The sequence below is a fragment of the Doryrhamphus excisus genome, chromosome 15 (assembly GCF_030265055.1).
Source record: "Doryrhamphus excisus isolate RoL2022-K1 chromosome 15, RoL_Dexc_1.0, whole genome shotgun sequence".
In the NCBI taxonomy this organism is placed as follows: Eukaryota; Metazoa; Chordata; class Actinopteri; order Syngnathiformes; family Syngnathidae; genus Doryrhamphus; species Doryrhamphus excisus.
The window spans coordinates 1,520,651-1,546,399 of NC_080480.1; the positions used below are offsets into that span (position 1 = coordinate 1,520,651).

Sequence of the window (25,749 nt, forward strand, 5' to 3'; positions counted from 1 at the left end):
AGAAAGGTTTTAATGAAAGCCCACTCCTGTGTTTTTTTTTTTTTTTTGTCGACCTGTTCAAGGCTCCTTTGAAGTGCATCAGCACAGCACTCTCCTGTCAAAGCTTCTCATCCCTCTACATTCACCATCCCGCCTTCCTCCACTTCATTTCTTGCCATCCGCTGCTTGAAAAGAAATTTGGAGCCCCGACCTTGGAACTTTGGTTGACCAAACGGGCGCAGTCGACGCATCTGACCGTGGTGACAAAATGTTTTGTTTCGCTATAAAAACATTTACTGTTTTTATTTACTGTCATGTTTTTACGTCACAGACAGGCAGACACGCTAAGGACAAAAGACAAAGATGTGACGAGCAAGAGCAAGAACAAGAGCAAGAGCCAGACACAGAAATTGCGGAGCTCCTGTCTGTGGTGGAGAAGTACCCAGCTGTCGTCCTGACCCTCCTGGTGAGATAAAATACACTGGAACTCCTGAAATATGCAAAGCCATGCGTTGAACACAGAAATACGGCGGGTGATATTTCAAAGCAACAAAGAGCGTTTGCTTCACATCTCGGCAAACATGATGCGGTCAGGCTCGCCGCGCCGTGCCGCGCCGCAGCGTCTTAAGCACGGTCTGGAGACAGATGGAATTCTCACCGTTATTAGCTCCGACTGATCAAAGTTCAGGACATTCAACGTGATGAAGTTGTGTTCCGCAGGACGTGGTTTGCAGCGGGGAGGCTGCCCTCGCGGAGCGAGCACTGTCAGTTCTGACGCTTCTCTTGGATGGTCGCAGTGAATTTGAGGCGGACTTGTGTACCAGTTTGAAACCCGCCCTACTTCAGGCCCTGCAGAGACTCAGTGTGGAGAGGATGGGCCGTGGACTGAATCGCACTGAAGAAGGTAAAGAAGCAGAGGGTCATAACTTGGTGTTTGCTCATCAAAGCCTTATGGCTGACCAACAAAAAGTGTTAATTATTAATTATTGATACTATTAAATAACACCAATAAATACATTTACTTAGACCCATTTGCAAATTATATTGCTGGGATGTTTTTATGGGCTTCACTCCCTCTTATGTTGTATTTGTGATACAATTTTATGAAGAAAATGACAGATGTAGATCTTTTGAAGTACAAATGACTGGCAAAGAACATGAATGAGAACAATACAGTGTAATATTCATACAGTAATTATGCTGCACATTTCCTGGTAGCAACCATGAACAGTATCTGTTTTTTTTTTTGACCGCTTGCTTTTGCAGTGCATTCGCTCCCTCTGGTGCTGAGGCTGCTTTGCGTAACTCAGACCAGCAACCCGCCTTCCCCCCGCTGCAGCAAGATGGACGGAGTACACTTCAAGCTGCTCTACCACGGTAAGGTGGAAACGGCTCTGCTCCTCTCCTCTCCTCTCCTCAGCTCATCATTCAGTGTACACAATAACGATGACAAACACAACTTCTTTAACACCGAACAAAGTCATTTTATCTGAGTAAGCACACGCTGCATTCACCTGTATTCCCACCGGAGTGGAAATCTTGCGTCTCTTCAGTCGTGAACATAGAAGCTCCGACTGCTTGATGATGAAATATACTAAACCTTTACCTTTAGCGTCTTGATGTTGAAATCCCATCATCCCTCTGTGACTCATTATTGCCGTACTTGGATCTGGACCGTGTGCGTGCATTAGTGGAGCCTTATCCCTTTTCCAGCTTGTCAATTGTTGACATTAATTAATTCAGTCTTTACCATCCAGAGTACGACATGAGTTAGGCACATCACGCCATATACGTATAGACTGCAAATTGTGGATCGAGCCACAAAAACAATATTGTACTATGAAATACTTGGAAAATATTTGTGTAGTGACTCTTTTTTTCCCCACCACAGTGAGGGGGCGGCCCAGCGGGGGGCGCCATGTTGGCCACAAGTGTCTATGTTGTAACATGGTATATTAAACAATCTTTATAGAAAAATAGCCACTGAAAACTTTTTAAAATAAATATAGAAAAAGTTGAATATAATGTTGAATGCTACACTCAAGCTAGCCGGGTTAGCGCCGTTAGCACTTCCGTCTCACGTTCCTCATGACGACAGACGGTAAACATGATTGATGCCGTCTTTATCCAGCAACCTTTATACCGTGTTTTTCACGGGTTCACTCTCATTATGCAGCCTCTCCACCTCCTGAATGTAAACAGTTGAGCAAGCGGCACGCTACAAACGTAACAGGATGAACATCGCATTGCTTAAGGGGTCGGTGTGGCACAAAAACAATAAGGAAGTAATAAATAAAGTACTATTAAACACTAAAAACACCACAGGATACTCGGAGCTGCTACATCAAATCGAAATCGATATGCTTATTTTTGATATCGTGCTTAAAAGAAATATTGCCCAGCCCTAAATGATGCAGTCATCTAAATTTGCATAATCGTTTCTATGGCGACCAGTCAAGGGTGTACCCCGACACTCCCCTGAAGACAGCTGGGGCAGTGGAAAACATGGACGGCTTCTTTTTGTTGTTGTTTTTTTAATGTCACAAACAAGATGGAGTCTTCTGCGAATGTTTAGAGATGCGGTGAAGGGACACTTTCATTTTTACATGCTAATGTCTTAAGTTTGGCACCACAAAATGTCGTAGATCATAACCGCCAGGCCTGATTTTCCCAACGTGTGTGTGTGTGTGTGTGTGTGTGAGTGAGTAATATTACAGGCAGGCTGAGCCCATCCAACACGGAGAGTCTGCTGCCCGCCCTCGGCTACCTGTACTGCTGCCTGAGCCTCTCTCCTCCAGACTGCAACGACAGAGGTTTGACGCGCTCTCGCCCTCGGTGTGTGTGTGTGTGTGTGTGTGTGTGTGTGTGTGTACTTTCCAACACCGTTCAATATCTCATTGTGTGCCTCTCCATTTCAACCTCTTAACTGCGCTCTGTTTGCATTGCTTTGACTTTGTGACACGGTGGGTCTGACCAAGGGAGAACATGGATTATTGAGACTGAAAGGAAATAATAATCATACTATTTGACACTTCAATATTTAAACAGAGTGGACATCACTTGATATGTTGACTCTTGGGGCTACTTAGTCGGTTCTGTCAAACTACCGATGTCTATTCTAGGGCGTGCCTGGAATACAAAGCCAAAGAATTCGGATCACAACATATTCATTCATTTTTTGGTGAGAAATTTCTAAGTCAGTGATTTGTTGGGTTTTAGCACCCCCGCACAGGCCAACATGGAGGTGTGTTTTTTGGTGACGCTCTATGAAGTCACACACAAAGTGATAACACTGTGTTTGATCCACGCTCTTACTTGCTGACACGTGATCCAGCGCCTTCTCCTCCCCAGCTGTCTCCATGCTGCTCTCTAACTGTGGACTGATGGAGCAGCTTCAGACGGTTCTGTCCCCCCCGCCCCACGCCGGGCCGCGTGTCTCCTCTTCAGCTGCTCCTTCCTCCTCCTTGCTGTGTGTCAGTCATCTTCTCTCGTCCTCGCTCATCACTTTGCAGCATTTGCACGGCACTCAGGTAGACTCTTCACTCGTCGCCATTTTCTAGCCTTCAACTACGAAGGCCACGACACAAAGAACAAGGAAGTGCGACAATTGTAAAGGAAAAAAAAAAACATCATGTGAGGCTGCAGTCTTTAAAAATACACCTTCATCTTAGCTCTCAGCTTCCACTGCCGGGGATAATACAATATTACCAACAATAAGCATTTGGTCCAAAGCTCCTCTGATTCACCCCGCATTCTATTGTTTCCTTTCCGCTGTCTCTCCATTCTTTAAGGTTCACAAAAGCCTCAGCTGGAGCCTGGACGCAACTGTGCAGCGAATCCTTCTTCAGAAAAGGAACACAGACAATCTCTTGCTCGGTAACAAAGCCAATATTATGTATGACATTTACTGTTCAGAGGCAGACATAAATAATTAACATAGCAAGTGCCGGTTCTAGTAAGTCGATGCAATCATGACCCAAATTATTATTGTTATTACGCCAACTGTCCTGCTTTCATTTCTATTGCACTCGTTTCATTTGCAGGAAGTAAAAATTAAGTTTGTACTTTATTGATTGATTGTGGATTTTTAGAGCAGAGTTACTATTGATAAAGTGGGAGTGCTCGTTAGTGTTGGTGGGTTCACCTTGCTCATTAATAATTGTGCTAATTTCTACGTTACCTTGCATTCCTTCCTCACGAGGCTCCGCTTATTGGAAGTGTGTATGCTAGAGGCCCAACGACCCCCCCACAGAAGCAAAGCAACTGTAGTTCTGACAAGAGGTCTCACTCTGTTTGCTTGTGAAATGATCGAGTTGGTTTTCATTTATCGTGTGATTAATTCAGAGGTAGGGAACCTATGGCTCGGGAGCCAGGTAGGGCTCTTTTGATGACTGTATCTGGCTCTCAGGCATTTCTTACCACAATAAAAATGTATTTTTGCTAACATTTTAAAGTAAACCATCACAGAAATGACTGTTAAAAATAATATTCAAAATCAACAACTTTCTTATGCATTTTAATTCGTCCATCTATATTCTGCTGCAATACGGCCAACCATATCTATCTTTCCTGATGATATTTTCCAGGTCAAACACCAAAACTTGATTATTACTGGGTAATGCTGTAGTCTACCTCGGTCATTGAGATGTCAAAAAAACATGTAAATGTAAACTTTCCTCCTTTAGTCAAATAGTCAAAGCTGCAGAACCAAGCCTTCTGGTGAAGATGGCCAAAAGAATGAAATACGTGTACTGAATACGGTTCAAAACCATGCAGCAGCAGAAGTTGCATTAATGGCAGCAAGTATTTGATTTATTATTAGACACTGCGCTGCTCACGAAAGTGTGCTGGCCACACCCCATTGGCGTGGGGTAGTGTGCCTGGTCTACATAATTAGAGCCCATTATATCTAAAACTGTTGGTCTTACATAAAAATGCACACATTTTATTGCATTCAAAATGTATATGGCTCTCACAGATACACATTTTAAAATATCTGGCCTTCATGGCTCTCTTAGCCAAAAAGGTTCCCGACCCCTGGATTAATTTATTATCATATTTCATAGAAATATTGTCACATTTTAAATCTCACGAGATCTCCTGACACATCTATGCACCCTACATCAACTTAGCGTATCCTGGGCTGAATTGGGGATATTTTCATGACATGAAGTGTTCCTGCTGGTTATGTGTGTGGTATGTCAAGTTGACTGCGATCTGTCACTTCCCTCCTGCTGTCACGCCATCTCTCTCTGTTCTCGCCGTCTCCATTTTCACTCAATTTTCATCTTCCGTTTAGCCCAATTAATCCCGTTCCTATGAACTTTGTTGCCTTTTTTGCCTCTTCCCAGTCAGTTACCTGAGATTGCTGGAGGCCTTACTCAACGTTGACCTCACCTCGGCAGTGATGAGCGTGACCAGCGGTCCTGGCTTGGTTGGACCAACAACACCCTTGGAGGTTGAAGACGGGGAATTGTTCCCGCTCGGCTCCAGAGGGGCTCAGTGCCTCTCCATCGCTCTCAGTGGACTTATTTTACAGGTTGTTTGACCTTGGTGGAGAATCCAATATAAAAAAAAAACCCGTATACATTACCGTTTACTGGAACATTAACAATTTTAGCCCATAGTCTCATTGCGAATCAGGTTGCCGTGAGGCTGTGATAATTTTACCGGGCGAGAAGAAGGCTACACTCTGCAGTCGTAACGCTTCTTACCACAGTAGTGAAAAAAGCCAGTAGTGGAAAAATAAATATCTTGCTGGAGACACAGACACGACACCCCACTATGTGTTTGGCCACAGGCTCATTTCGAAGTAAATTGAATGCAAAGGTGGTGTTGTGGTGAATAAACCATGAATTCCCCTCATGTCCCGCTTAGCACCGGCGCTAAAAACATCTTTTCTTGTAATCTCTTGTTTTGTCCAGAGTGTCGTAAAGAGTAGTGATAACCTGAATGCACGACCGACCAGAGATGCATTATTAGTTTTTATATTTGATAACACAGTATTTAGAACATACTGTACTAATTTATCAGTCATTAATCCTCACATACAAAACCACATTGAACCGACATAACAAAACGATGTCTGTTATCCTTCAATAAAGTCAGATTTAGATTAGCGTACAGCTTTTAGCTTCCTCAGATTATTTTTCCTTGTAGTCGTTGAACAGTCAATTTCATAATGTCATCTGTTAATTAGCATATAATCCCATTGGGAAAATGTCCATAAGTAAAAGTTATGTTTTCTAGTGACATCTTATTCTCTATAGACGCTTAACATTCTTACTTCAACTAAATAGAATTAGCTTTTGGAGCTACAGAAATAGAACGCTGACATCATCTGCCCAGACCTTGGCCCCCACACTCGTAGGTCATCCCTTACAAATTCCCTTTTTTGTCTCTGTGTCTTGTCTTGATGCATCATCTCCGCTTTCATTAGTCCTATGTTCTACCTTTACCCTCTTCACCTCACCAATGCGCTTCCCCTCCCGCTCTTGCTCCCGACTACTTTCTTGTCTTCTCCGCTTGAAGATTAGAGTAGAAGTCAACTGTCTTTGATATATGCGCCTGGCCTACTTCAGGATTTGGGCTGAGAACCGCTACAACACGAAAGACATGCACGATTAAATCCTCATTACGGTCTGGTTGCATCCTTGCCCTCCACGTCACAGTCATGCTTTCTGACGCTTTAGTATATCGTGTGTACTTTTTGAGCAAGTCACGTCACCTGACATTTTAACTAATCTACAATAGTTTGGTTATTTTTACTTTGTATTATACTGACTTAGGCTCTTGTATTTCTTTTTAGAAGCATGAACTACTACTGAGAGCCTCAGTCAACTGCCTGAGTGCCTTGCTTGGCTTCCTGCAGAGGAAGAGTCCCAAGACAGGTAACATTTTTAGTCACGATATATGTCATGTCAGTTCTGCCCTTGTCGGGTTTTAAACTAGCCTGTTGGAAGTAAGAGCTTAAAAAAGTAGTTATCGTTATTTATGTCATTCATTACTCTTGCAGCACTGTTGCCATGCACCGATATTTAATACCGTTTATCCGTTGGCCGGCGCTCAGCCAGTGCACGGGACTGCAGCTGATGTCCTATTTTGATGGGGGGGGGGGGGGCCTAAACGTTGAGTACAATGCCAGTACAGTAACGCAATCCCTGGTAACTAATTACTAGGGGTGCAACGGTACAGGGAAATTACCGAGTATTTATTCATTCATTCATTTTCTACCGCTTTTTCCTCACAAGGGTTGCGGGGGGGTGCTGGAGCCTATCCCAGCTGTCTTTGGGCGAGAGGCGGGGTACACCCTGGACAGGTCGCCAGCCAATCACAGGGCACATATTTATTTAGTATTTATTCAATACAAAAAATGCAATGCCTTTTATAAATTCTATTTTATTGAACTCATCAACAAACTTGTATAAAAATGTATCATTTTTAACTGTACCGTTTTCCTCCCGGCCGTTGGGAATTCCGAGACATCCCAAGTGTATGCCACCAAGGTGAAGGGGGGTCACTGTACGCAGTCTTCCGCCTGTTGTAGGTCTAAAAAGAAACTAAGCTGACAACAGCAACAAGGGACAAAAAAAATGGCCGAAAACGCTAAAAGCTATACAGCATCAAAACTGACAAGACTTTTGACAAAGAGTGAAAGCAATTTCCGAGCCTGACAACGTTGACCGGTCGCTCCCATTAACCAGGAAGTGCCGACAGAGAATGTATTTCCGCCTTTGGAAAGCCAGCTGTCAGCGACTTTCATCACAAGCGATAGCTCCAGATGTTCACGTCGAGATCGTGTGTCTCGAGCCGCTTCCTCCAGGCCACCCGTGTGATTTACCTGTCACGGGGAAGCTTGCTCCCATGTGGGGGGGCTGTCAGTCAGACCGCCCTGATACCCTGACCGCCATTTTTTTGTGTAGCATGTTACTGATTATAACAACTTAGGTTGCAAATACATTAACTTGATCTTATTTGTCTTTGCTTGTGTGTTCTTTCTCAGCCACGTATGTAGTTTGTCAACCGTGGAGTCGATTCCTCCTCTTCTGCCTGCACAGCTCGGGAGAGAACTGCCTGCTGCACCCCGCCATTCTCAGAGTTATCACACTTGTGAGACGTGATGCGCCGCACACTTTCAAATGAAGCATCATTCATAGAGAAATCATAGAAATCATGTGTGATTAAAAGCACGGAAGGACTTGGATTATGTTGCGTAAGAAGAAGGGGATTTGGGAGTACCGCTGTGTGTGTGTTTGTGTGTGTTCTTTCCCAGCTGGTGCGGCACGGCAACATGGCGGTGCTGTGGGAGCCTGACCTGCTCCAGGTGATGGATGCGGTAGAGAGGAAAGGGGTAAAGACTCTCAGCCAGGAAGCATCACAAGCCCTCAGGCTACTTCTCATACAGGTACACAAGCCGTGCGGTGAGCGTGTATTTTTGTCTCGGTAGGAATAAAGACTCGCAACCACAGGTGACATTGAATGCTTCCTTGAGGAGCTTTCCTTCTCATGTCTGTCGAGGCAGGTGTTAGCAAAAAAAAAGTCAAAGAAAAAGCAAAACACGTTGGATAGGTAGATACAGATCGGAGAAATGTCGGAGAAAGCTTGACATGAAACATTCATCAAGACATTCATTCATTCATTCATTTTCTACCGCTTTTTCCTCACGAGGGTCGCAGGGGTGCTGGAGCCCATCCCAGCTGTCTTCGGGCGTAAGGCAGGGTACACCCTAGACTGGTCGCCAGCCAATCACAGGGCACATATAGACAAACAACCATTCACACTCACATTCATACCTATGGACAATTTGGAGTGGCTAATTAACCTAGCATGTTTTTGGAATGTGGGAGGAAACCGGAGTACCCACGCATGCACGAACATGCAAACTCCACACAGAGATGCCCGAGGGTGGGATTGAACCCTGGTCTCCTAGCTGTGAGGTCTGCGAGCTAACCCCTAGACCACCGTGCCGCCCTCATCAAGACATTAAAAAAAGAAATCTGTGGAATGTTTCAGGAAAGCAGCCTTGACTTTGGGGGGGGGGGCACCTTTACCGACCCCCCCCCCTTTTGTTACCTTTGCAAGCCACACAGCATACGAACATTATCATTGCCGTTCTTTATGAATTATTGAATATCACTAAGGATGGCTGCGGAGATTACACATACCAGTACTCTTTTATCAAAAATGCGAGAAATATTTTTCCATTTGTGCTGAATAATTGATGAAAGCCAGTGTTTAACTGTGATGTTAGCGCCGCTCAGTAGTGATTTACGGACCAAAACAAATCAAAGCTTCTCATTGTTTGGTTCCCAATGATTCACTCCGTTGCCGTGTTGTTTATTTACGTCTCTTATCTGGCGTCAAAATGGGTTTGCTTCCTGTCAAAGACAGATTCCCAGTGAACTCTTAATGATCATTGTCATTTGCTGCAGTGGTCGGCATCACATCAACCATGTCCGATACACCAATGCGTACTTAGTATGCGGAGAGTAGCTCAGAACCAGAGGAGCGGCAGAATGATGGCCCTGCCGGTGGAGTTGATGTCGGGGAATCATGAACTACGCCAACACAAGCGCCTGCCTGTGTTTGCATGAGAAAGCGAGACGAGACGAGACGAGACGAGACGGGCTTCGGTGTGACACGCACACTTGATACGACTCGTGTTCCGTCATCTCGTTGGCTTCCATTCACACACGCAGACGCGCGTGCAGATGTTGTTGTTATGAGTGTGTTCGAAAGCCACATCTCATTTTGTGAGGAAATCAGTACACTCGTCAGTGAACTGGTGTCAAATAGAAATGTTTGGAGAGCGAACTTGATTTATTTTATTATTTGTTTATTTATAATTTATAATGTTATTTATAATATTTATAATATTATATTATTATATTAATATTATATCTGAGGAGTGAGGATAAGCGGTAGAAAATGAATGAGAAATGTTTTGCCTCATGTCCTTGGAGAGCAAACTTGATTTATTATATTATTTGTTTATTTATAATATTATTTATAATATTTATATTTATAATATTTATAATATGTATATAATATTATTATATTTATATTAATTATTATATTATTATTATATGAATATTATATTTGAGAGGATAAGTGGTAGAAAATGAATGAATATTTATATTTACAATATTATTTATTATATTATTATATATGAGTGAGGATAAGCAAACTTTATTTATTATTTGTTTATAATATTATTTATAATATTTATAATATGTATATAATATTATTTATAATATTTATATTATTATATTATTATATTAATATTATATTTGAGAGGATAAGTGGTAGAAAATGAATGAATATTTATATTTACAATATTTATTATATTATTATATATGAGTGAGAATAAGCGGTAGAAAATGAACGAATGTCGTAATTTTTTTTAATTGTACTTTTATTGTACTTGTACTTGTACTTTTATTGTACAAAAGTCCATTTTCTTCACGTTCTTGTGGACCCCATCTTGCACATCGTCTCGTCTCGTGAACTGATTAATCAGGTAATCGATTCGATCGTTGCAGCTCAGCCTGTCCATCATAATTCAAATACGTGCCTTTTCATGTTTGGTTCCTTTCTGTAATTGTATTTTTGCCTTGTTGACTCCATCAGCTCTTTTGGTTTTCTGTTCAGTGAAACAACTGAAGTGCCACTTTTCTTTCTCTCACTCAGATCCAAAGTGCCGTCTTGCAGCCTCCGCCCACAGAGGAACACAAGCAGCGAGTGAGGCGTGTGATGGAGTCCCTGGTCTCGGCGCCCCCCACGGAGAGCCTCGCTTTGCCCAGCAACATCCTGTATCCCAAACCTTGAATGAAACTCCACTCCAATCCAAAGAAAAACCAAGTAAATACACAAACTATGGCTCGCATCCTGCAACAGTACGGAATATATATCGGTCAGGGTCTCGCTTGTGTTGCTGCCCACACTCGTACTCCACTTCAAACAGCAGCGGTCCACTCCTATTGATTTCCTCTGACTGGTACTGATGTAGTTTTTACTCCAGTGCTGTACAGCACACTTGTTACCATTTTCTAGTCGGGTCAGTGATGTACTGTACTTAACGGGCCCTTTTATTACACACACACACACACACCTACAAACAGGAAATGGTAGAGTGGATTAGTCAGTACAATATGCTTGCTAAAAGCAGCAACATTTGACGTTTTATTTTTGGCTTTTTTCCTTAAATCTTTTCTTCAGACGTGTTCCTGGCGTGTCCATATGTCTGTCTGACTTTGCCGTGATCATAGACTGACGGAAAGTATTCAGTCGAATACTCGAATGTTCTTTATGTTCCACAAAGCAGTGTTTACCAAGAGGTGGAAACAACAACACTTTTTGTTCACTGAAAGCATCGTTTCGACACCTCGTTCCATCCATCACTTTGTATCAACAGTAGATTTATTACTTCGAACATTTAAAAAAGATTTTTTTTTTTTTTACTAAACTATTACTTCCATTTGTAAGACAGCCAAGACCTTCTACGTCCTATCAGGCTTCAAGGATATGAAATGTTTTGTGTGGTTTAGATATTTGGATTCTACCTCAGATAATAACTGTTTTACATTTCGGAGTTTCCAAGGTCAAATCCATTACTTGTGCATGCATTAATTACATTATAGTCATTTTTTTCACATTCTGCTAAATTAAATGGATGCTTTCTTACCGTCACAAGGAATGTGACTTTACAAAAGAACACATCGCTTAAATGGATGCATCATGGCTGAGGTTACTGCGCACGACCTTCACTTTGTAACCAGGCAGCGGTTCGCCACACGATGCGGGCCTGTTTAATTATGTTGACACGTGCGACGAATGTCGGGGGAGCCAATACTCTCATGTGGAAAACAAAATAGCCATTTAAATGTATCTTGAGCCCGACTTCTGCTTCTCATGCAGCTCTGATTGTGCTATGTGAGTGTGTGCCCTCGGATGCTTAGACTTACAATATTAATATTAATATCTAACATATGATATTGTAGAAAAGTAATAAGCTTGTTAGCCACTTCAGAGTGCAGGTTGGAATTCATAGAACCACATCTCCCCCCATGCCGGCAGCACTCATGCACACCCAGACATTGACACTACCGCCAACACGCTTGACTCATTACTGTATATATTTAACAAATGACAATAGTTTCAGTGGACAATATATCTATACTGCAATACAAGCTGTACAACTACTACTCTAAAGTGTATTCAAATATCAATGCCATAGCAATGTCTCTTAAGATAATACAATAGTTTGGGACATGAATGTTAAAAATATTGGGCGACATCTTGATTTTAAATTGGACATTCCAACGTATTAAGTTACCAATACAGTTGACTATACACATTAGCAAATTACAAACGATAAACTGTAAAAAAAAAACTGTAACTTAACATAAAAAAATAATTACTTCCTCAAATAGCTGCGCATCTTTTTTTTTCATTAGCGGAAACGGAACGTACCCCCGGTTAGTGTCTCCCTCTAAACGCTCCGTGTGGAAACCACCCCCCCTCGAGCCGAGCGGCCGCTCGCTGTCATTCGTCGGAGGGAAGGGAAGCCTACCGGTGCCATCGTGGTCGTGGCGCTGGCGGAGTGGAGCAGCGAGAGCCGCATGTCAGCGAACCACTGCACCGCCGTGTGCGTTTGTGTCACCTGAGGATTTCCACCAGGATATAAAAAAAAAACAAAAAAAACTCGTCGGCGTGCCGAGATCGAAGATTCCAGTGCTGGAAGTGAGAGGTTAAACAAGACTACTTTGACTTGAACACGGTGAGTAGTTTCATTTCATAACGATGTTGTCGCCTTTTGAAATATTCCTTCCTGCGATTCCACGTGTTCAAACGCATTACATGAAATATTGCGTGGAATAAGTCAAGAAACTGACGACGGAGCTGGATGAAGGTCAGTATTGAATACGTCTACACTTGGTGGTCCCCCCCTTTTGCTAGCCTCTCTGTGATCAGCCTTGGAACGGTGACCGTGTTGCACATCCACGCGGGGAAAGAAGTGATTTTTCAGTTCCCGGAGATGAAACTTTTCCTCAGAAGGCTTCCAGAATCCCTGGGGGACTGTCTTCGCTCCTTGTCCGGTTGTCTGATGAGCATTGGCGCTTGTCCCACGATGAGATGCTCACACCTCCAGGCTTAGTTGTGTCTCTTTAAATGGATGTGGAGTGTTTGGCTTCTCCAAGCTGCATCCCACTCTTCTTTTTTTTTTATACCAAAGGGATTAGAGCGGTTGCAGATAGTGAGTGGTAGGCATCTTTGTATACTCTGCATGTTTTCATATCGCAAGGATTTCAAACAGAATACGGAAACAAGTGTTAATTTCACTCTACGCTGTTTGGACACGGAAGTTTTATTTTTATAACAAGGCTGGAAATCCTAAATCCTTGGCACATGACATCAAACTTTAATCTTCTGCACCACAGGAGATTGTCATCGCCTGTCAAGACTTGGAGCTGAACACGTCGGATTGGAGAAGCTGAGGACAAATCCATCTAGGTAAGGATTTAGGTCTGGGCTCTGGTTGGGTGATTTGTTGTTACAGAAATTTGCTTAGCCTTTATGGAGGAATTTTTGTGAAACAGAATTAGAGCAATTAAATCCTGCAGCAATTAGCACAGCAGCTAAATAATATGATTTTATAAGGCGGTATGTTTCCAATTAGGAAGAATCCTTTTTTTGGACCGTCCCGGAGCGCACCTACGTAAGCGCGGAGAACATGTAAATTGCCACGGAAAGGCTTGAGTCATGACAGATGCGAAATGGCGTGTACGTGCGAACTGCGAGTATTGACACATTTTCCAGGTTCAAACGTATAATCCCACACGTCTAAACCTCGTGGCTTCACACTCGGGCTCTTAAACGTAAGCATCTTTTTTACAGATGCAATGATTGCCTTAAATGGTGCCCGGTGGCGCTAACCCTCGTGCCCATAACCATCTGTCGTATTGCTGCATGATCCTTCTGCTTGGAGTTACCCAGGAACATCAAATAATGCAGCCAGCTGCTGTATCCTGGATAGAGATAGCCCCCCCCCCCCCCCCCCCCCCCCCCCCCCCCCACGGCCACCCACCCCGGCAGTTATATGGTAATACTCATGCTCTGAAGCACCACTTGGGGATATTTAGTGCAGTATGTGTCAGAAAGCTTGAGGACGGGAGCCAACTGATGAAGTCACGTTGTCGAATGTCGTTTGGTCTGCTTCGCCGTCGCTGATGCGTTTTCAATTCAGTACAGAACCCTGAAAAGAACCGACAGTGGAGTCTACACAAATATTAACGGTAACACTGAATCCATACAAGTACAATGCAAGACGTCTAACCTGCAATGAAAGCCTGTTTTGGCAACCAAGTCTGGTGCTTGTGTGTCATAATGGCACATTACTGACACCTACTGACCAGTGTATGATACTAGATATTGCAGTTTTGTATTCATTCATTCATTCATTTTCTACTGCTTTTCCTCACGGGGGTGCTGGAGCCTATCCCAGCTGTCTTCGGGCGAGAGGCGGGGTACATCCTGGACTGGTGGCCAGCCAATCACAGGGCACATATAGACAAACAACCATTCACACTCACATTCATACCTATGGACAATTTGGAGTCGCCAATTAACCTAGCATGTTTTTGGAAACCGGAGTAGCCGTAGAAAACCCACGCATGCACGGGGAGAACATGCAAACTCCACACAGAGATGCCCGAGGGTGGAATTGAACCCTGGTCTCCTAGCTGTGAGGTCTGCGCGCTAACCACTAGACCGCCGTGCCGCTGCAGTTTTGTATATTTTGCCATTTTTCATGTTATTGTAGGCAAAAAAAAACACCTTTTAGAATTTGCACTATTTAATCCTACTTTGTAGAAATTCACTTATCGAGTTCGAGTCTGGAACCACTTCACCACAATAAGCGAGGGACTCTAGTAGCTTCGACGGCTATGATGACTCGCTAAATATAGACCAGCTGCGTTAATAATAATAATAATAATAATACATTTTATTTGTCGCGTTTTTCAGAGTACTCAAATACGCTTTACCGTGAAGAAAAAAGTAATAAAAAAATAGAGTTGAGTAAAAAAAAACAGTAAAAGATGTATTAAAATACAACATCCATACATTCATTCAGAGCTAAAAACAAGGCTAAAAGCGGGGCGGGGCGTTAAAGTGTTTCTCAGCAAGTACAAACCGGTATCTCCAAATTTATCTGTAGCGGTCCAATTTTATTTGTGGCGGTCCACAAATTTTGTGGGATATTTTCATCAGAGTTGTAACGGTGCTGCAACAAGACAACATTTCAGTGTAAACTGCGCACAGGTGAGCAGTGTTTTCCGCGGCGCCCTACACTCGACTTGAGTCGCCATCAATATTCAAGATGAGACGCACTTCCTGGAATATCCCGATGCCGTTTTCCCATGCGCTTCGGCATGTTACGTCTCATCTGGTTTGCTCATCTTGCTTAGTTTTCATGGAATAAGCGTGATCCCTTTTCCTCAAGGCCCGATCCACGTTACCTTAATCCTCTCCTCCCCGATCACCCTGGCGCACCTCCCTCTCACCTCCTCATAAGACGGCGCCCTCGTTACATAATGCATGTTTTAGGTGAATTATTGTCCCGCCTCTTCCTCTCCTCCACGTTGTTCTCTATTCTGCTCTTGTTTTCTTCTGGATTTGGCCTTCATAAAATCTTGATTTGATGAGGCTCTATTTTTAGTTATTTATCTCCATGCCCCCCCTTGCAGAAAGCCTTTGAGGGAGAGAAGGTAGCAGCCGAACATAAAAATCAACTGCTGAGGAAGGCGAGACAATGGGACGAGGAGAGAGAGAGAGAGAGAAGCGAGGGCAGGAGGAGGGAAGGAGTGCGGTACTTAAAAAATCTTCTCCGGGGATTAGGCAAGTGCCAGGCATCAGATGTTGCCATTAAGAGCGACATAAGGAGCCCTCCTTGTAATGCAGGCTCCCCTCTAGTGTTCCACAGACCGACCACCTTTTCCACTGCACGTCTCTCTGCTTCTCACGTTCCGGGAGTGCCACACATGGAGGGAACTCATTTGAAAACGATGAAAAAGCCTTCATTGATAGCTGATTGTTTGTTACTGAGCAATATTACACAGAATTTACATTCACACTTTGTTTTTTTGGTGCAGATTCAAGTGTTTTTCCCGACTTTTTCCAAGTATTTTCCCACTAATTTATTCCTCGATACATAATGCATGAGGCTTAACATATGCAGGTCCAATTTGGTTAATTGATACAAATTAGGATACTTTGACTGCCATTCTACAGTACAAAAACCGGTGGCTGTGCTTTCTGTTCTTTCATTCAGTTCGGCTGAGCAGATCTCTGCCACCCCCTAGCGGCCATGTGGAGTTTGTGCATGGTGGTGCTGGCGCTTGCCCCAGCCGTCCTCGGCTCGGGAGACGGCGACACCCTGCGGCCGAGACAAGACTCAAACCTGGAGATATGTATCCTTTCCTTTCTTGGTGTGTGTGTGTGTGTGTGTGTGCGCGTGCGTGTGCTGTTGTCGTCCTGATGTCCCGGCACCAGATAAGCGTCTGTTTGAGACCAAGAGGAAAGACCAGCTCAATGCGCTCAAAAACCTGGTGGAACTCAACGACATCAACCAGCAGTATAAGATAATAGACATCATGCTCAAAGGCCTCTTCAAGGTAGTGTGTGTGTGTGTGTGTGTGTGTGTGTGTGTGTGTATTTGAGTATAATAACAATTATACAATTGACACATTTCCATAAAAAACGAGTTATGAGCACACTCCTAGAAATTATAAGCTTAATTTTTGTCTGTAAATCTGAAGAACTAGTTACGGCGACGAATACGAACCACGTGTTACGTCTCTCAAGTGGCTGTGCGCCATAGAAAAGGAAAGCTGTCACCGTGGAAGTGAAAATGAGCATCATTAAAAGTTCATAGAGAAGACAAGCCCACCATTGGCTGCTATTGTGGTCTCTGCTGGACAGTCCCGACCATCATGAAGGATATTTAGGAGTGGTCATGGATTCTGTGCGCTGTTACCGGGAGATCTGGAAGGAGACGAGGAGGTTCTCCTTTAGACTAAGAAGTTCCTCTTTAATTTCATTGTCGTATTTACTCCTGGACGATTGGGGTTCATTTAGGTCCAAGTTCCGGCTTGCACTAAAACCTTATATACATCAGTCTTCCGAACCTGAGGACCACCTGTAGAAGATAGTTATCTGAAGACGCCTCACACTGTTCCTCTCAGATGAGATGAAATCGATTCCCAAGGAACGTCCATGGCTGCCACAAACTTGTTTACTCGGATTATTGTTTCCAAACTGGCAGGGATAAGTAAATTTCCGCAAAGTATGATTCTTTTTTTAGAAATATATTCATAAATACAGCACAGAAAACCTATTTTTTCATTTTATTAGAGCCCTCTGGGTATGAAATAGCACCCCTATAGTCACCTTTACACTTGCATTACCCAATATAGTTGAATAATAAGAGAATATACGCCATTTAAGACATAAATAAGGCTATTTCTGGTTTTCCGGTGCTTGGCGTGGTGGGGTTCGGGGTGTGGACAGCCAGTGACACCGAGGGCTCAGGGTTGAGCTCCAGCTTGTGGCTTACACTCTGCAACATATTAATGTTAATGAGAAAAACGACATGTAAAATAAATATGTTGAGATAATTAAAACCTGCAATAAAAGCCTGGTGCTTGTCTGTCTCACTGAAGACTGACACCTAGTGGCCAGTGTGGAAAACTGCAGATCCTCACAACGTCTTGGATGCGTCATTTACACATTTGTACGTTTTAGAATGCGACTTTGGTTGTCAGATCTGTAGCTTTAATGTGTAATCTGTTCTGATGTTCCTTCTCAAGGTCTTGGAGGACTCCAGACAGATCCTGGTTTCAGCCAACATGCAGCCCAATGACCCATTCCCTCTGGATGATAAAATCAAAGAAGGTCCAACCTGCATTCCGAGACTGTGTCTGTATTTCAGAGACCGGTGTCATTTCTTCCGTTTGATCCCCATCCAATAAATCTCCACAGCTTATTCCCACGTGGTGGAAAACACCGCCTTTTTTGGCGATGTGGCGTTGCGCTTCCCACGGATTGTCCACCACTACTACGACAGGAACGCCGACTGGGGAGGTCTGCTGCGCTGGGGGCTGAATTTTTGCAACCAGACCGGAGTGTTCACGGGAGGAGCCCACCAACATGTCCTCACGCTGGTAAGACCCCCGCATCACAACAATCGGTGTCCATTGGTGTCCATCATATTCTTGCCACTAATGCACCCATTCCCCCTTTCGTCGTCTGATCCCGTCATGGAGAAGATGTCACAAGAGTTGGGAATCACGGCCAAATCTGCAGACTTCATCAACCCTTACCGGACAGAACGGGATGATGTAAGTACGTTCAAATACGCTTGATGTGGCCTCGCCAAACAGGCAGCCGCTCTGGAGTCCGCACAGACCAGCCGACCCCAGTAGGGTGTCCCACTTGGGCCCAGTAAGGAGTTGCTTTGGGGCGGACATGCTACATTTTAATGATGTACTAAGAACTAATGTACCGTACATTCCGCAGTATTGAGCGCACCTGAATGTAGGCCACACCCACCAAGTTTCAAAATAAAAACTGCTTTATACATATGTAATAGGATATTTACACATTATAATCCGTATAAACCTTGCAATCCTACCGATGCCGTGTGTTTCCCAGCATCATTCGTCAAATGAGTTCAATGGCCGACAAGCAGAAAATGCAGTAACTCTACACTTGATCAAACTTACTTCAGATTTGTCAGATCAAAATCGCTTCATCAGCTTTCAAACGTTCGACATTAGCGTCTATTATGGAAATGCACAACTTATGTTACCATGGTAATGAATTAGCCACATTGCCTTTAAGATGCAGGGTGGAATCCATTCCAGACACATAAAAAATGAACAAAAAAATAAATTTTCTAGAGAATACGAATATTTTTAGATGTAGAAAACGATGTGTTTACATGTAGGAAGCAAGTGTTTGTCATCTTATCCATTTCCTGGCACTGGCAACCTGGCGCCATGGCAGGTATGGAGCCGTCACTCAATCAAAAATGCAGACAGTGAGTCGGCGACATGGTTTGTCACGTGAAATATGGAAAAATTGCGGTCTTTTTTTTTTTTTAAGAATTGATCTGAAACCTGTGGCGTACAAAAACTATGGTTTGACCGTACCTATGTACTGTAACCCCTCGTTTATCACTGTTAATTGGTTCCGGATCCGACCGCGTTAATTGAATTCCCACAAAAGAGGACCCAATATTAAAAAATTTAATATTTTTGTAGTTATGGCATAGAAAAATATCTTCTAGATATGCTATTTTACATTATTTAAACCCTGAAGACATGAAATAACACCCATATACACACAATATAGTAGGCATACCCATATAGACACAATATGGTAGATATATAAATATTTAAAATAATAGGCAAAAAATAATAATACATTAAAATTATTTAAATTGATTTATTTATTAAATTATTTATTTTGATAATTATTTATTTAATTTAAATTATTAAAATTAAAAAAGGGCTGCATTCAACCACGAAACGGCGATAATTTATGAATTGATGAAAAAGCGCTTCATCACAGTCGTCTCTTTCCTCCTCCCTCAGGTGCTCCACACAGCCGAGGCCTTCCAGAAGATCCTGAGGGAGGAGGAGAAGAGGAGGAGGAAGGAGGAGAAGCGGAAAGAAATCAGGAAAGGCCCTCGCATCTCTCGCTCCCGCAGCGAGCTATAGCAGCACACCTCCACGACGCCGGCGGGAATGGGGAAGGAAGAGAAGGAAGAGGAGGAAGCGGATCCGCCAAGGTTTGCCTTGTAGACTCTGATGACAAAGCGGGAAATGAAGGCGGTCGTGGCTTTGTCCTCGCAAACACTGGTGCTTTGTGGGAAATCCAAACAGAACATCTTTAAGATGCTTAAAAAAAACTAAAAAAGTAGTGAATGTTTGTGTTTGTGACAAAAGGTCAGACTTGCTGTTCTTCCGGCAATCATTAGGGGAAAATAAAGGGAAACGGCAAGTTGAAATAACTATATTTTGGAATTAGGTTTATTTATGTACAAATATATAATATTACTTTCCAAAGGAGTTTGGTGAGGTGCAGATCATTTTTATTGGTTTTGGCAAATTCTAAAAATAGAATCAATTGATTATAAAGGGGATGAATTCTTTGAAATGACTCATTTTTGCTTTGTCATCTATAACACGAAGCTAGGATGTTTTCTTCTAGCTTTGCATATCCTGTTTTGGCCTACATTGGATTGGGTGGAGCTTATTTCATGTCCAAAATGCAGTTTGGACTCACCTGATCTTGGAAGACAGGCTACGGGTTGCACCAAGTACTGATGAGGTGAGCTCAGAGGGTCAATATCGAGGTAGGGGATTTGAACTTTTAACTTTCGTTTCTGGTCCACCTTGAGTGTTTGCCAAGAAATACTTGTCTCTTGTACCCTTGTCTCTTTGTTCTGCGTGTGTCGTCGTTGGTTGAAATCTTGTTTCAAATGGACTCAGCAACCACAACGTTGCTTACAATTGCAGCGTCTTACTTATGCTGTCTTGGCAGGAATTTTAGCTCTTCAACGCCCCCTGTCTGTGGGAACCAAAACTACAGAACGACCTTCCTGTGTGATGCAATGCAGGTTTTTATCACCGCTATTATTCTCACAGGAACGTCTTTTGGCAGTGTTTATTTTCTTTCCTTATTGTTGACCTCCATCACAATATAATAGTGAAGCTCATGCTGAGATCACAAAATTAATTTGGTAAGAAACGAGATGAAATAAAAGGGGCCTGATGGGTAGAAAGACAAAAACTTGTGTGTGTGTGTGTGTGTAAATATATCTTCTGGACATGTCCCAAACATCTCAGTCTGGCCTAAAGGACTTAATCTCCAAGGCCTCTAACATGTAATGTCCCTCTGATGTACTTCTTCCTGATCCTATCCATCCTGGTCACTCCCAAGGAGAACCTCAGCATCCTCATCTCCGCTATGTCCAGTTCTGCTTCCTGTCTCTAGACAAAAACAACATGGCTGGTGTCACCCCAGCCTTTCCTTTCATTGTAGCTGAAACTCTTCTACCACGCCCGACGCTTTTCTCCACCCGTTCCAACCTGCCTGCACACGCTTCTTCACCTCCTTTTCACACGCTTCTTCACCTCCTTTTCGCAATCTTTTGACCCCGTCGACACAAGATGTAGTCCACCTGTGTACTTCTACCTCCACTCTTATAGGTCAGCCTATGTTCCTCTCCGATCTGGAAGAAATTCACTCCAGCCATCTCCATCCTTTTGGCAAAGTCAACCAGCATTTATTGACACGTCACGTTACAAGGCAGGAAGTAAGTTCATAATAACCTTATTGAGGCTGTGGCTACATCTCCTGGTCATATTTGGTATTGCAGTGTAACTCTTTACTTGTGTATCAAGACGGGGTTCCGCCTGGCTGATCTCAGAGCCCCCAAAATATTCACGTCAACCTGGAAATGAAGTACGGTGTGTTAAATGTCTTGCTTACTTGATTTCTGCGTTCTAGCGTAGTGATACATGTTTTATTCGCTTTGATTATAGCTACGAATATTGTACTACAATACTAAAAATAGTTCCTCACAAAAAAACAAGAAATGATATGTATACTGGTTGGCATGGGTACATAAAGGAGAGAGATGTTAACTTTTACTTTCGTTTTACCGAAAACAATCATTCAAATGAAACGAAGAAATATTTATACTGGTTGGCATGGGTACATAAAGGAGAGCGATGTTAACTTTTACTTTCGTTTCATGGAAAACAATCATTAACACATTATATCGACAATATCGATAACCGAATCATCCAGCCTGGTAATGGTACAGGTATGTGGACCAGCCAGGTCCTGGATGAAGTTGATTTTTTTTTAAGCATTTCAAACACTGATCCTGACTTCCTGGTGGGATTTTGACTCGTTAGCATCACAATTCCCATGCTAGTATTGCTAGTATCCCATTGCTAAAGGACCCAAATATGGAGCCAAACGACCAACTAAAGAGAACACTATAGTTTTGAGTTTGTCAAGTTCTTTTGGACTTGATCCTCCCTGAACCGGAAAAGGCCGAGAAGACGGATGACTTGAATTAAAAAGGCAAAACGAGCCACTTTGTTATCTTGATTAATGTTCTCCTTCACTTCTTTAATTGCGTCCAGCAGTCACTGTCAAACTGAAAGTGAAACTACTCTCAAACAAGACAAGAAAAACAAGGCCTGTCATGATAACACATTTTTCTGCATGACAATTGTCCTTGCCGACAAATGATATTGTTGTCAACATTGTTTAAAAATATTACCAAGCTAGCATCTAACTTGTTAGCCTCCTATTATATATTGACTGGATTCTAAACTTCAGAAAACCTTTAAAGCAGAGTGGGGAAGCAGCAAAAAATGACCACTTCCACATGGAATGTGAGTATATGATATATAATAATCATATCGTCATGCTAATATATGACCAAGTTTAGTTTGCGTCAAACACATGGGAATGTGCCAGTGAAGCTCATGTTTTAGAATAAAGTTCAACATTGTTTACAAATATTAGCAAGCTAGCAATCTTAAGTAGTTAGCCACCTGTTATTTATTGACAGGATTCTAAACTTCAGAAAGGGTTTAAAGCGGAGTGGGGAAGCAGCAAAAAATGACCACTTCCACATGGAATGTGAGTATATGATATATAATAATCATGTCGTCATGCTAATATATGACCAAGTTTAGTTTCATAAAACACATGGGAATGTGCCAGTGAAGCTCATGTTGTAGAATAAAGTTATTTTCTTTGGAAATGGAATTCAATAAATGGAAGACAAATTATTGTATTTGAGTGTAAATATCAATATAAAAGCAATATAAAGTATACAAATAAGAGAATTGGAAAATCTATCATTGTGATATCGATAAAAATCGACGGTTGAATCCCCCCCTCCCGCTTGTTTGTACTCGCTAAGAGCGGAGACACGCAAGGAGCTGGAACACAAGCAACTCGGTGGCGGTACAGGTAAGTGGACCACCCCGGACGTGGGCACCGTGGGTTTAAAACCCTCGAAGGGACATTCGTTAATGGCGCTGCCCAGCAGCAGCATCGATGAAGATGCTTTGACTTCCTTTCAGTTGCTGTTGTTGTTCCGGTTTTATATGCGTTCGAGAAAAGGACTCTTTACGAAGATAATGCTCGGTTTCTATCGATAACCGGGAGTTAAAAAAAATAATGCTCGGTTTTTATCGATAACCGTGAGTTTAAGGGTAATGCTCGTTTTTTATTGATAATTGGGAGTTTAAAGATAATGCTCGGTTTTTATCGATAACCGGGAGTTTAGTTAGGGTCAGGCAGGATAAAATCAAATAAAGTATAATGTATATTATTTGAAAGTCTTAAGGTACTGTATAGTAATGTACAGTGTTTGTTGGATGGACTCCAGAGGTGTTTTATGATCTTTAATCATGTAACCTTTGACCCATGCTCTCCAGTGGTAAATAAACGACTTATAATGAGGAAGTCTTTAAATAAAAAAGCCGCAAACCCTGCCTTGTACCCCTACTTCCATCTACCGTGTTTGTGTTTATTCGCTGTAATCCCAACCAGAAATTGTGTGTTGCAGACGTCATCCATCCATCACTGAGTCCGAGTCCAACAGTCCGAGTCCAACATGACCAAGAGGAACAAAGAAACCACCATGCCTGAAGAACTCAGACTGGTCCTGGTGGGAAATACCGGATCGGGCAAGAGTGCGTCCGGCAACACCATCCTGGGCGGCAAACACTTCCTGTCAAGGACCAGCTGCTCCTCGGTGACGCGCACGTGTGAGCAGCAAAGCACTGAGCTGGTACTGGATGGTGGGCGGAGACGACTGAGAGTGGGCGTGTCTGACCTACCAGGCTTTGGGGACACTCACCTCCCTGAGAAGATGATTCTTACAGAGATAGCTAAATGTGTGGCGTCGTCTGCCCCGGGCCCCCACGCGTTCCTCTTGGTGGTGCCCATCGGGTCCCGTTACACAGACGAGCAGCACCAGGCTGGGTGCCATTTGGCCAGGATATTCGGAGAGAAAGCAGTGAAACATCACACAATCATTCTCTTCACCAGAGGCGATGACCTTGAGGGAACGAGCGTCCAAGAGTACCTGAGGGACGCGCCAGCTAAGCTTAGAGCTCTGATCGCCGAGTGCGGCAACAGATACCATGTGTTCAACAACAAAGACCGCGGCAATGTGGCGCAGGTTGAAGACCTCATGATGAAAGTGATGGAGATGGTGAAGCAGACTGAAAGCGGCTTTTATAGCAACGCTATGTTTGAAGAGGCGGAGGCAATCCTTCGGGAGGAGGAGAGGAAGATGAAGCAGAAGGAGGGCGACGTGACCAATGGCAGATCTCCGTCTCCGTCTCCGTCCTCGGCCAGGAAAAGAGCTCTGTTGTCTCCTGAATTGATGGAAAGGATTAAAATATGTGTGATTTCCGGCTCTGTGGGCGCGGCATTGGGCGTGGCGTTTGGCCTGGCTGTGCCCTTAGCAGCCGCAGGCACGGCGTACCTCATGGGGTCAGCCGCCATCGCCGCGGCCGCAACAGGAGCGACTGCGTTAACCGTCGGGGGGGTGATAGGCGGATTTGTGGGTGGCGCTATGGGAGGCGTTTGCGGCTGCGATGCCGCCAGCCCGATGGAGGGCGCTAAGGAGGCCGCGCAACAGGTTAGCAAAGTGGGATGCGTGGCTGTAGCAGCTGGCGCGTACGTGGGGGCTGCCTTGGGGGTGGGGGCGGCAATACATGGCGCTCTTCAGGTTCCGGCAGCTACCACAAACGCAGCAGTTGCGTCGGGAGGTGTGTCCAGTGCTCCCGTCGCTCAAACGGGTGTGGTACCGGTAGTCCAGCGTGTGGCGGGGCTAGCTGCGGCCGGGGCGGTGGGGGCGGCCTTGAGTTGTAAACTGGTGGTGAAAGTGAAAAAAGAAAAAACAAAAGACTCGGAAAAAACTGATTTTGAGATGCATTGGGAAAAAAACAAATAATGAGATGCAGAGCCAATCATGCCTTAAATTACATATTTTACATATTACATATTTTACCTACAGATAATCAATTGTTTGATTATTATTTTCAATGTAAACTGTCACATGCAGATCATGTGAAAATGTTTAATTGATGTTTGAATACCTTTCAATATTATTTTGAAAGAGAACATTATTACATTTTCATTTATAAATTGACTGTATGTTGCACAAAATTATATTGTTTCTACCTGGCACAAACTTTTTTTTTATGAATTATGCATTTCCATCAAATGGAATATAAGCACCAAATAAATCATTCTTAAGACTTTTGGTTTTGTGTTCAGTATCGTAACCGTGAAGGCACCACTTCATGTTTACTACAAAATACCGGAAACCACAATGGGCAGCACCGTGATGATGACCACTTCAGGGGCAAACTGATATTCCAGTGTTCAGACAAAAAAAGCGAAAAAAAGCAACGAAATGAACAAATGTTTATATTAGTTAGCATTGGTACATTCCAATAAACCACAGAAGTTTTGTGAGATGAAGATTAATATTTTCAGTCATCGGGTGTTACATTTGTGTACTGCGTTTTACAGTACACTAATTGTCGCCGACACTGGGGGCGCGGTTTATTCAAATGACTGGAGCTTCTGATGGATGACGTACTATCAGGCCACGAAGAATACGGCTTTTTCATTGGTCAGTGACAACTGGTCTGC

General features: G+C 43.2%; 2 protein-coding genes across 8 annotated transcripts in view; both read left to right on the forward strand.

The window, feature by feature from the left end:
* Positions 1-848, forward strand: part of LOC131103552 (meiosis inhibitor protein 1-like) — a 38,115-nt gene extending 37,267 nt beyond the window's left edge. The window contains exons 26-28 of the mRNA XM_058049898.1: positions 63-236; positions 315-445; positions 700-848. Of these exons, the coding sequence (XP_057905881.1) occupies positions 63-236; positions 315-437 (297 nt within the window). The 3' untranslated portion in view covers positions 438-445; positions 700-848. The remainder of the gene's footprint in view (positions 1-62; positions 237-314; positions 446-699) is intronic.
* LOC131103554 (coiled-coil domain-containing protein 134-like) lies at positions 838-25,324 on the forward strand. 7 transcript variants are annotated; one of them, XM_058049910.1, is made up of 14 exons: positions 6,820-6,869; positions 7,982-8,383; positions 10,669-10,839; positions 12,435-12,757; positions 13,419-13,491; positions 16,310-16,448; positions 16,531-16,652; positions 17,847-17,931; positions 18,019-18,200; positions 18,306-18,377; positions 19,635-19,831; positions 20,318-21,361; positions 21,450-21,515; positions 23,645-23,692. In XM_058049910.1, the coding sequence occupies exons 6-11, from the start codon at positions 16,346-16,348 to the stop codon at positions 19,758-19,760; spliced, it is 690 nt and encodes a 229-aa protein (XP_057905893.1). In that variant the 5' UTR covers positions 6,820-6,869; positions 7,982-8,383; positions 10,669-10,839; positions 12,435-12,757; positions 13,419-13,491; positions 16,310-16,345; the 3' UTR covers positions 19,761-19,831; positions 20,318-21,361; positions 21,450-21,515; positions 23,645-23,692. The 7 variants fall into 7 exon arrangements, with proteins under 7 accessions (XP_057905891.1, XP_057905893.1, XP_057905892.1 ...); XM_058049909.1 differs by having other exon boundaries at positions 19,635-21,361; positions 23,645-23,687; XM_058049908.1 differs by lacking the exons at positions 16,310-16,448; positions 16,531-16,652; positions 17,847-17,931; ... (4 more) ...; positions 21,450-21,515; positions 23,645-23,692 and adding exons at positions 838-883; positions 1,246-2,792; positions 3,331-3,509; positions 3,771-3,855; positions 5,331-5,518 and having other exon boundaries at positions 6,788-6,869; positions 7,982-8,088; positions 8,252-8,383; positions 10,669-10,790; positions 11,197-12,757.
* Positions 25,325-25,749: the final 425 nt, after the last annotated feature.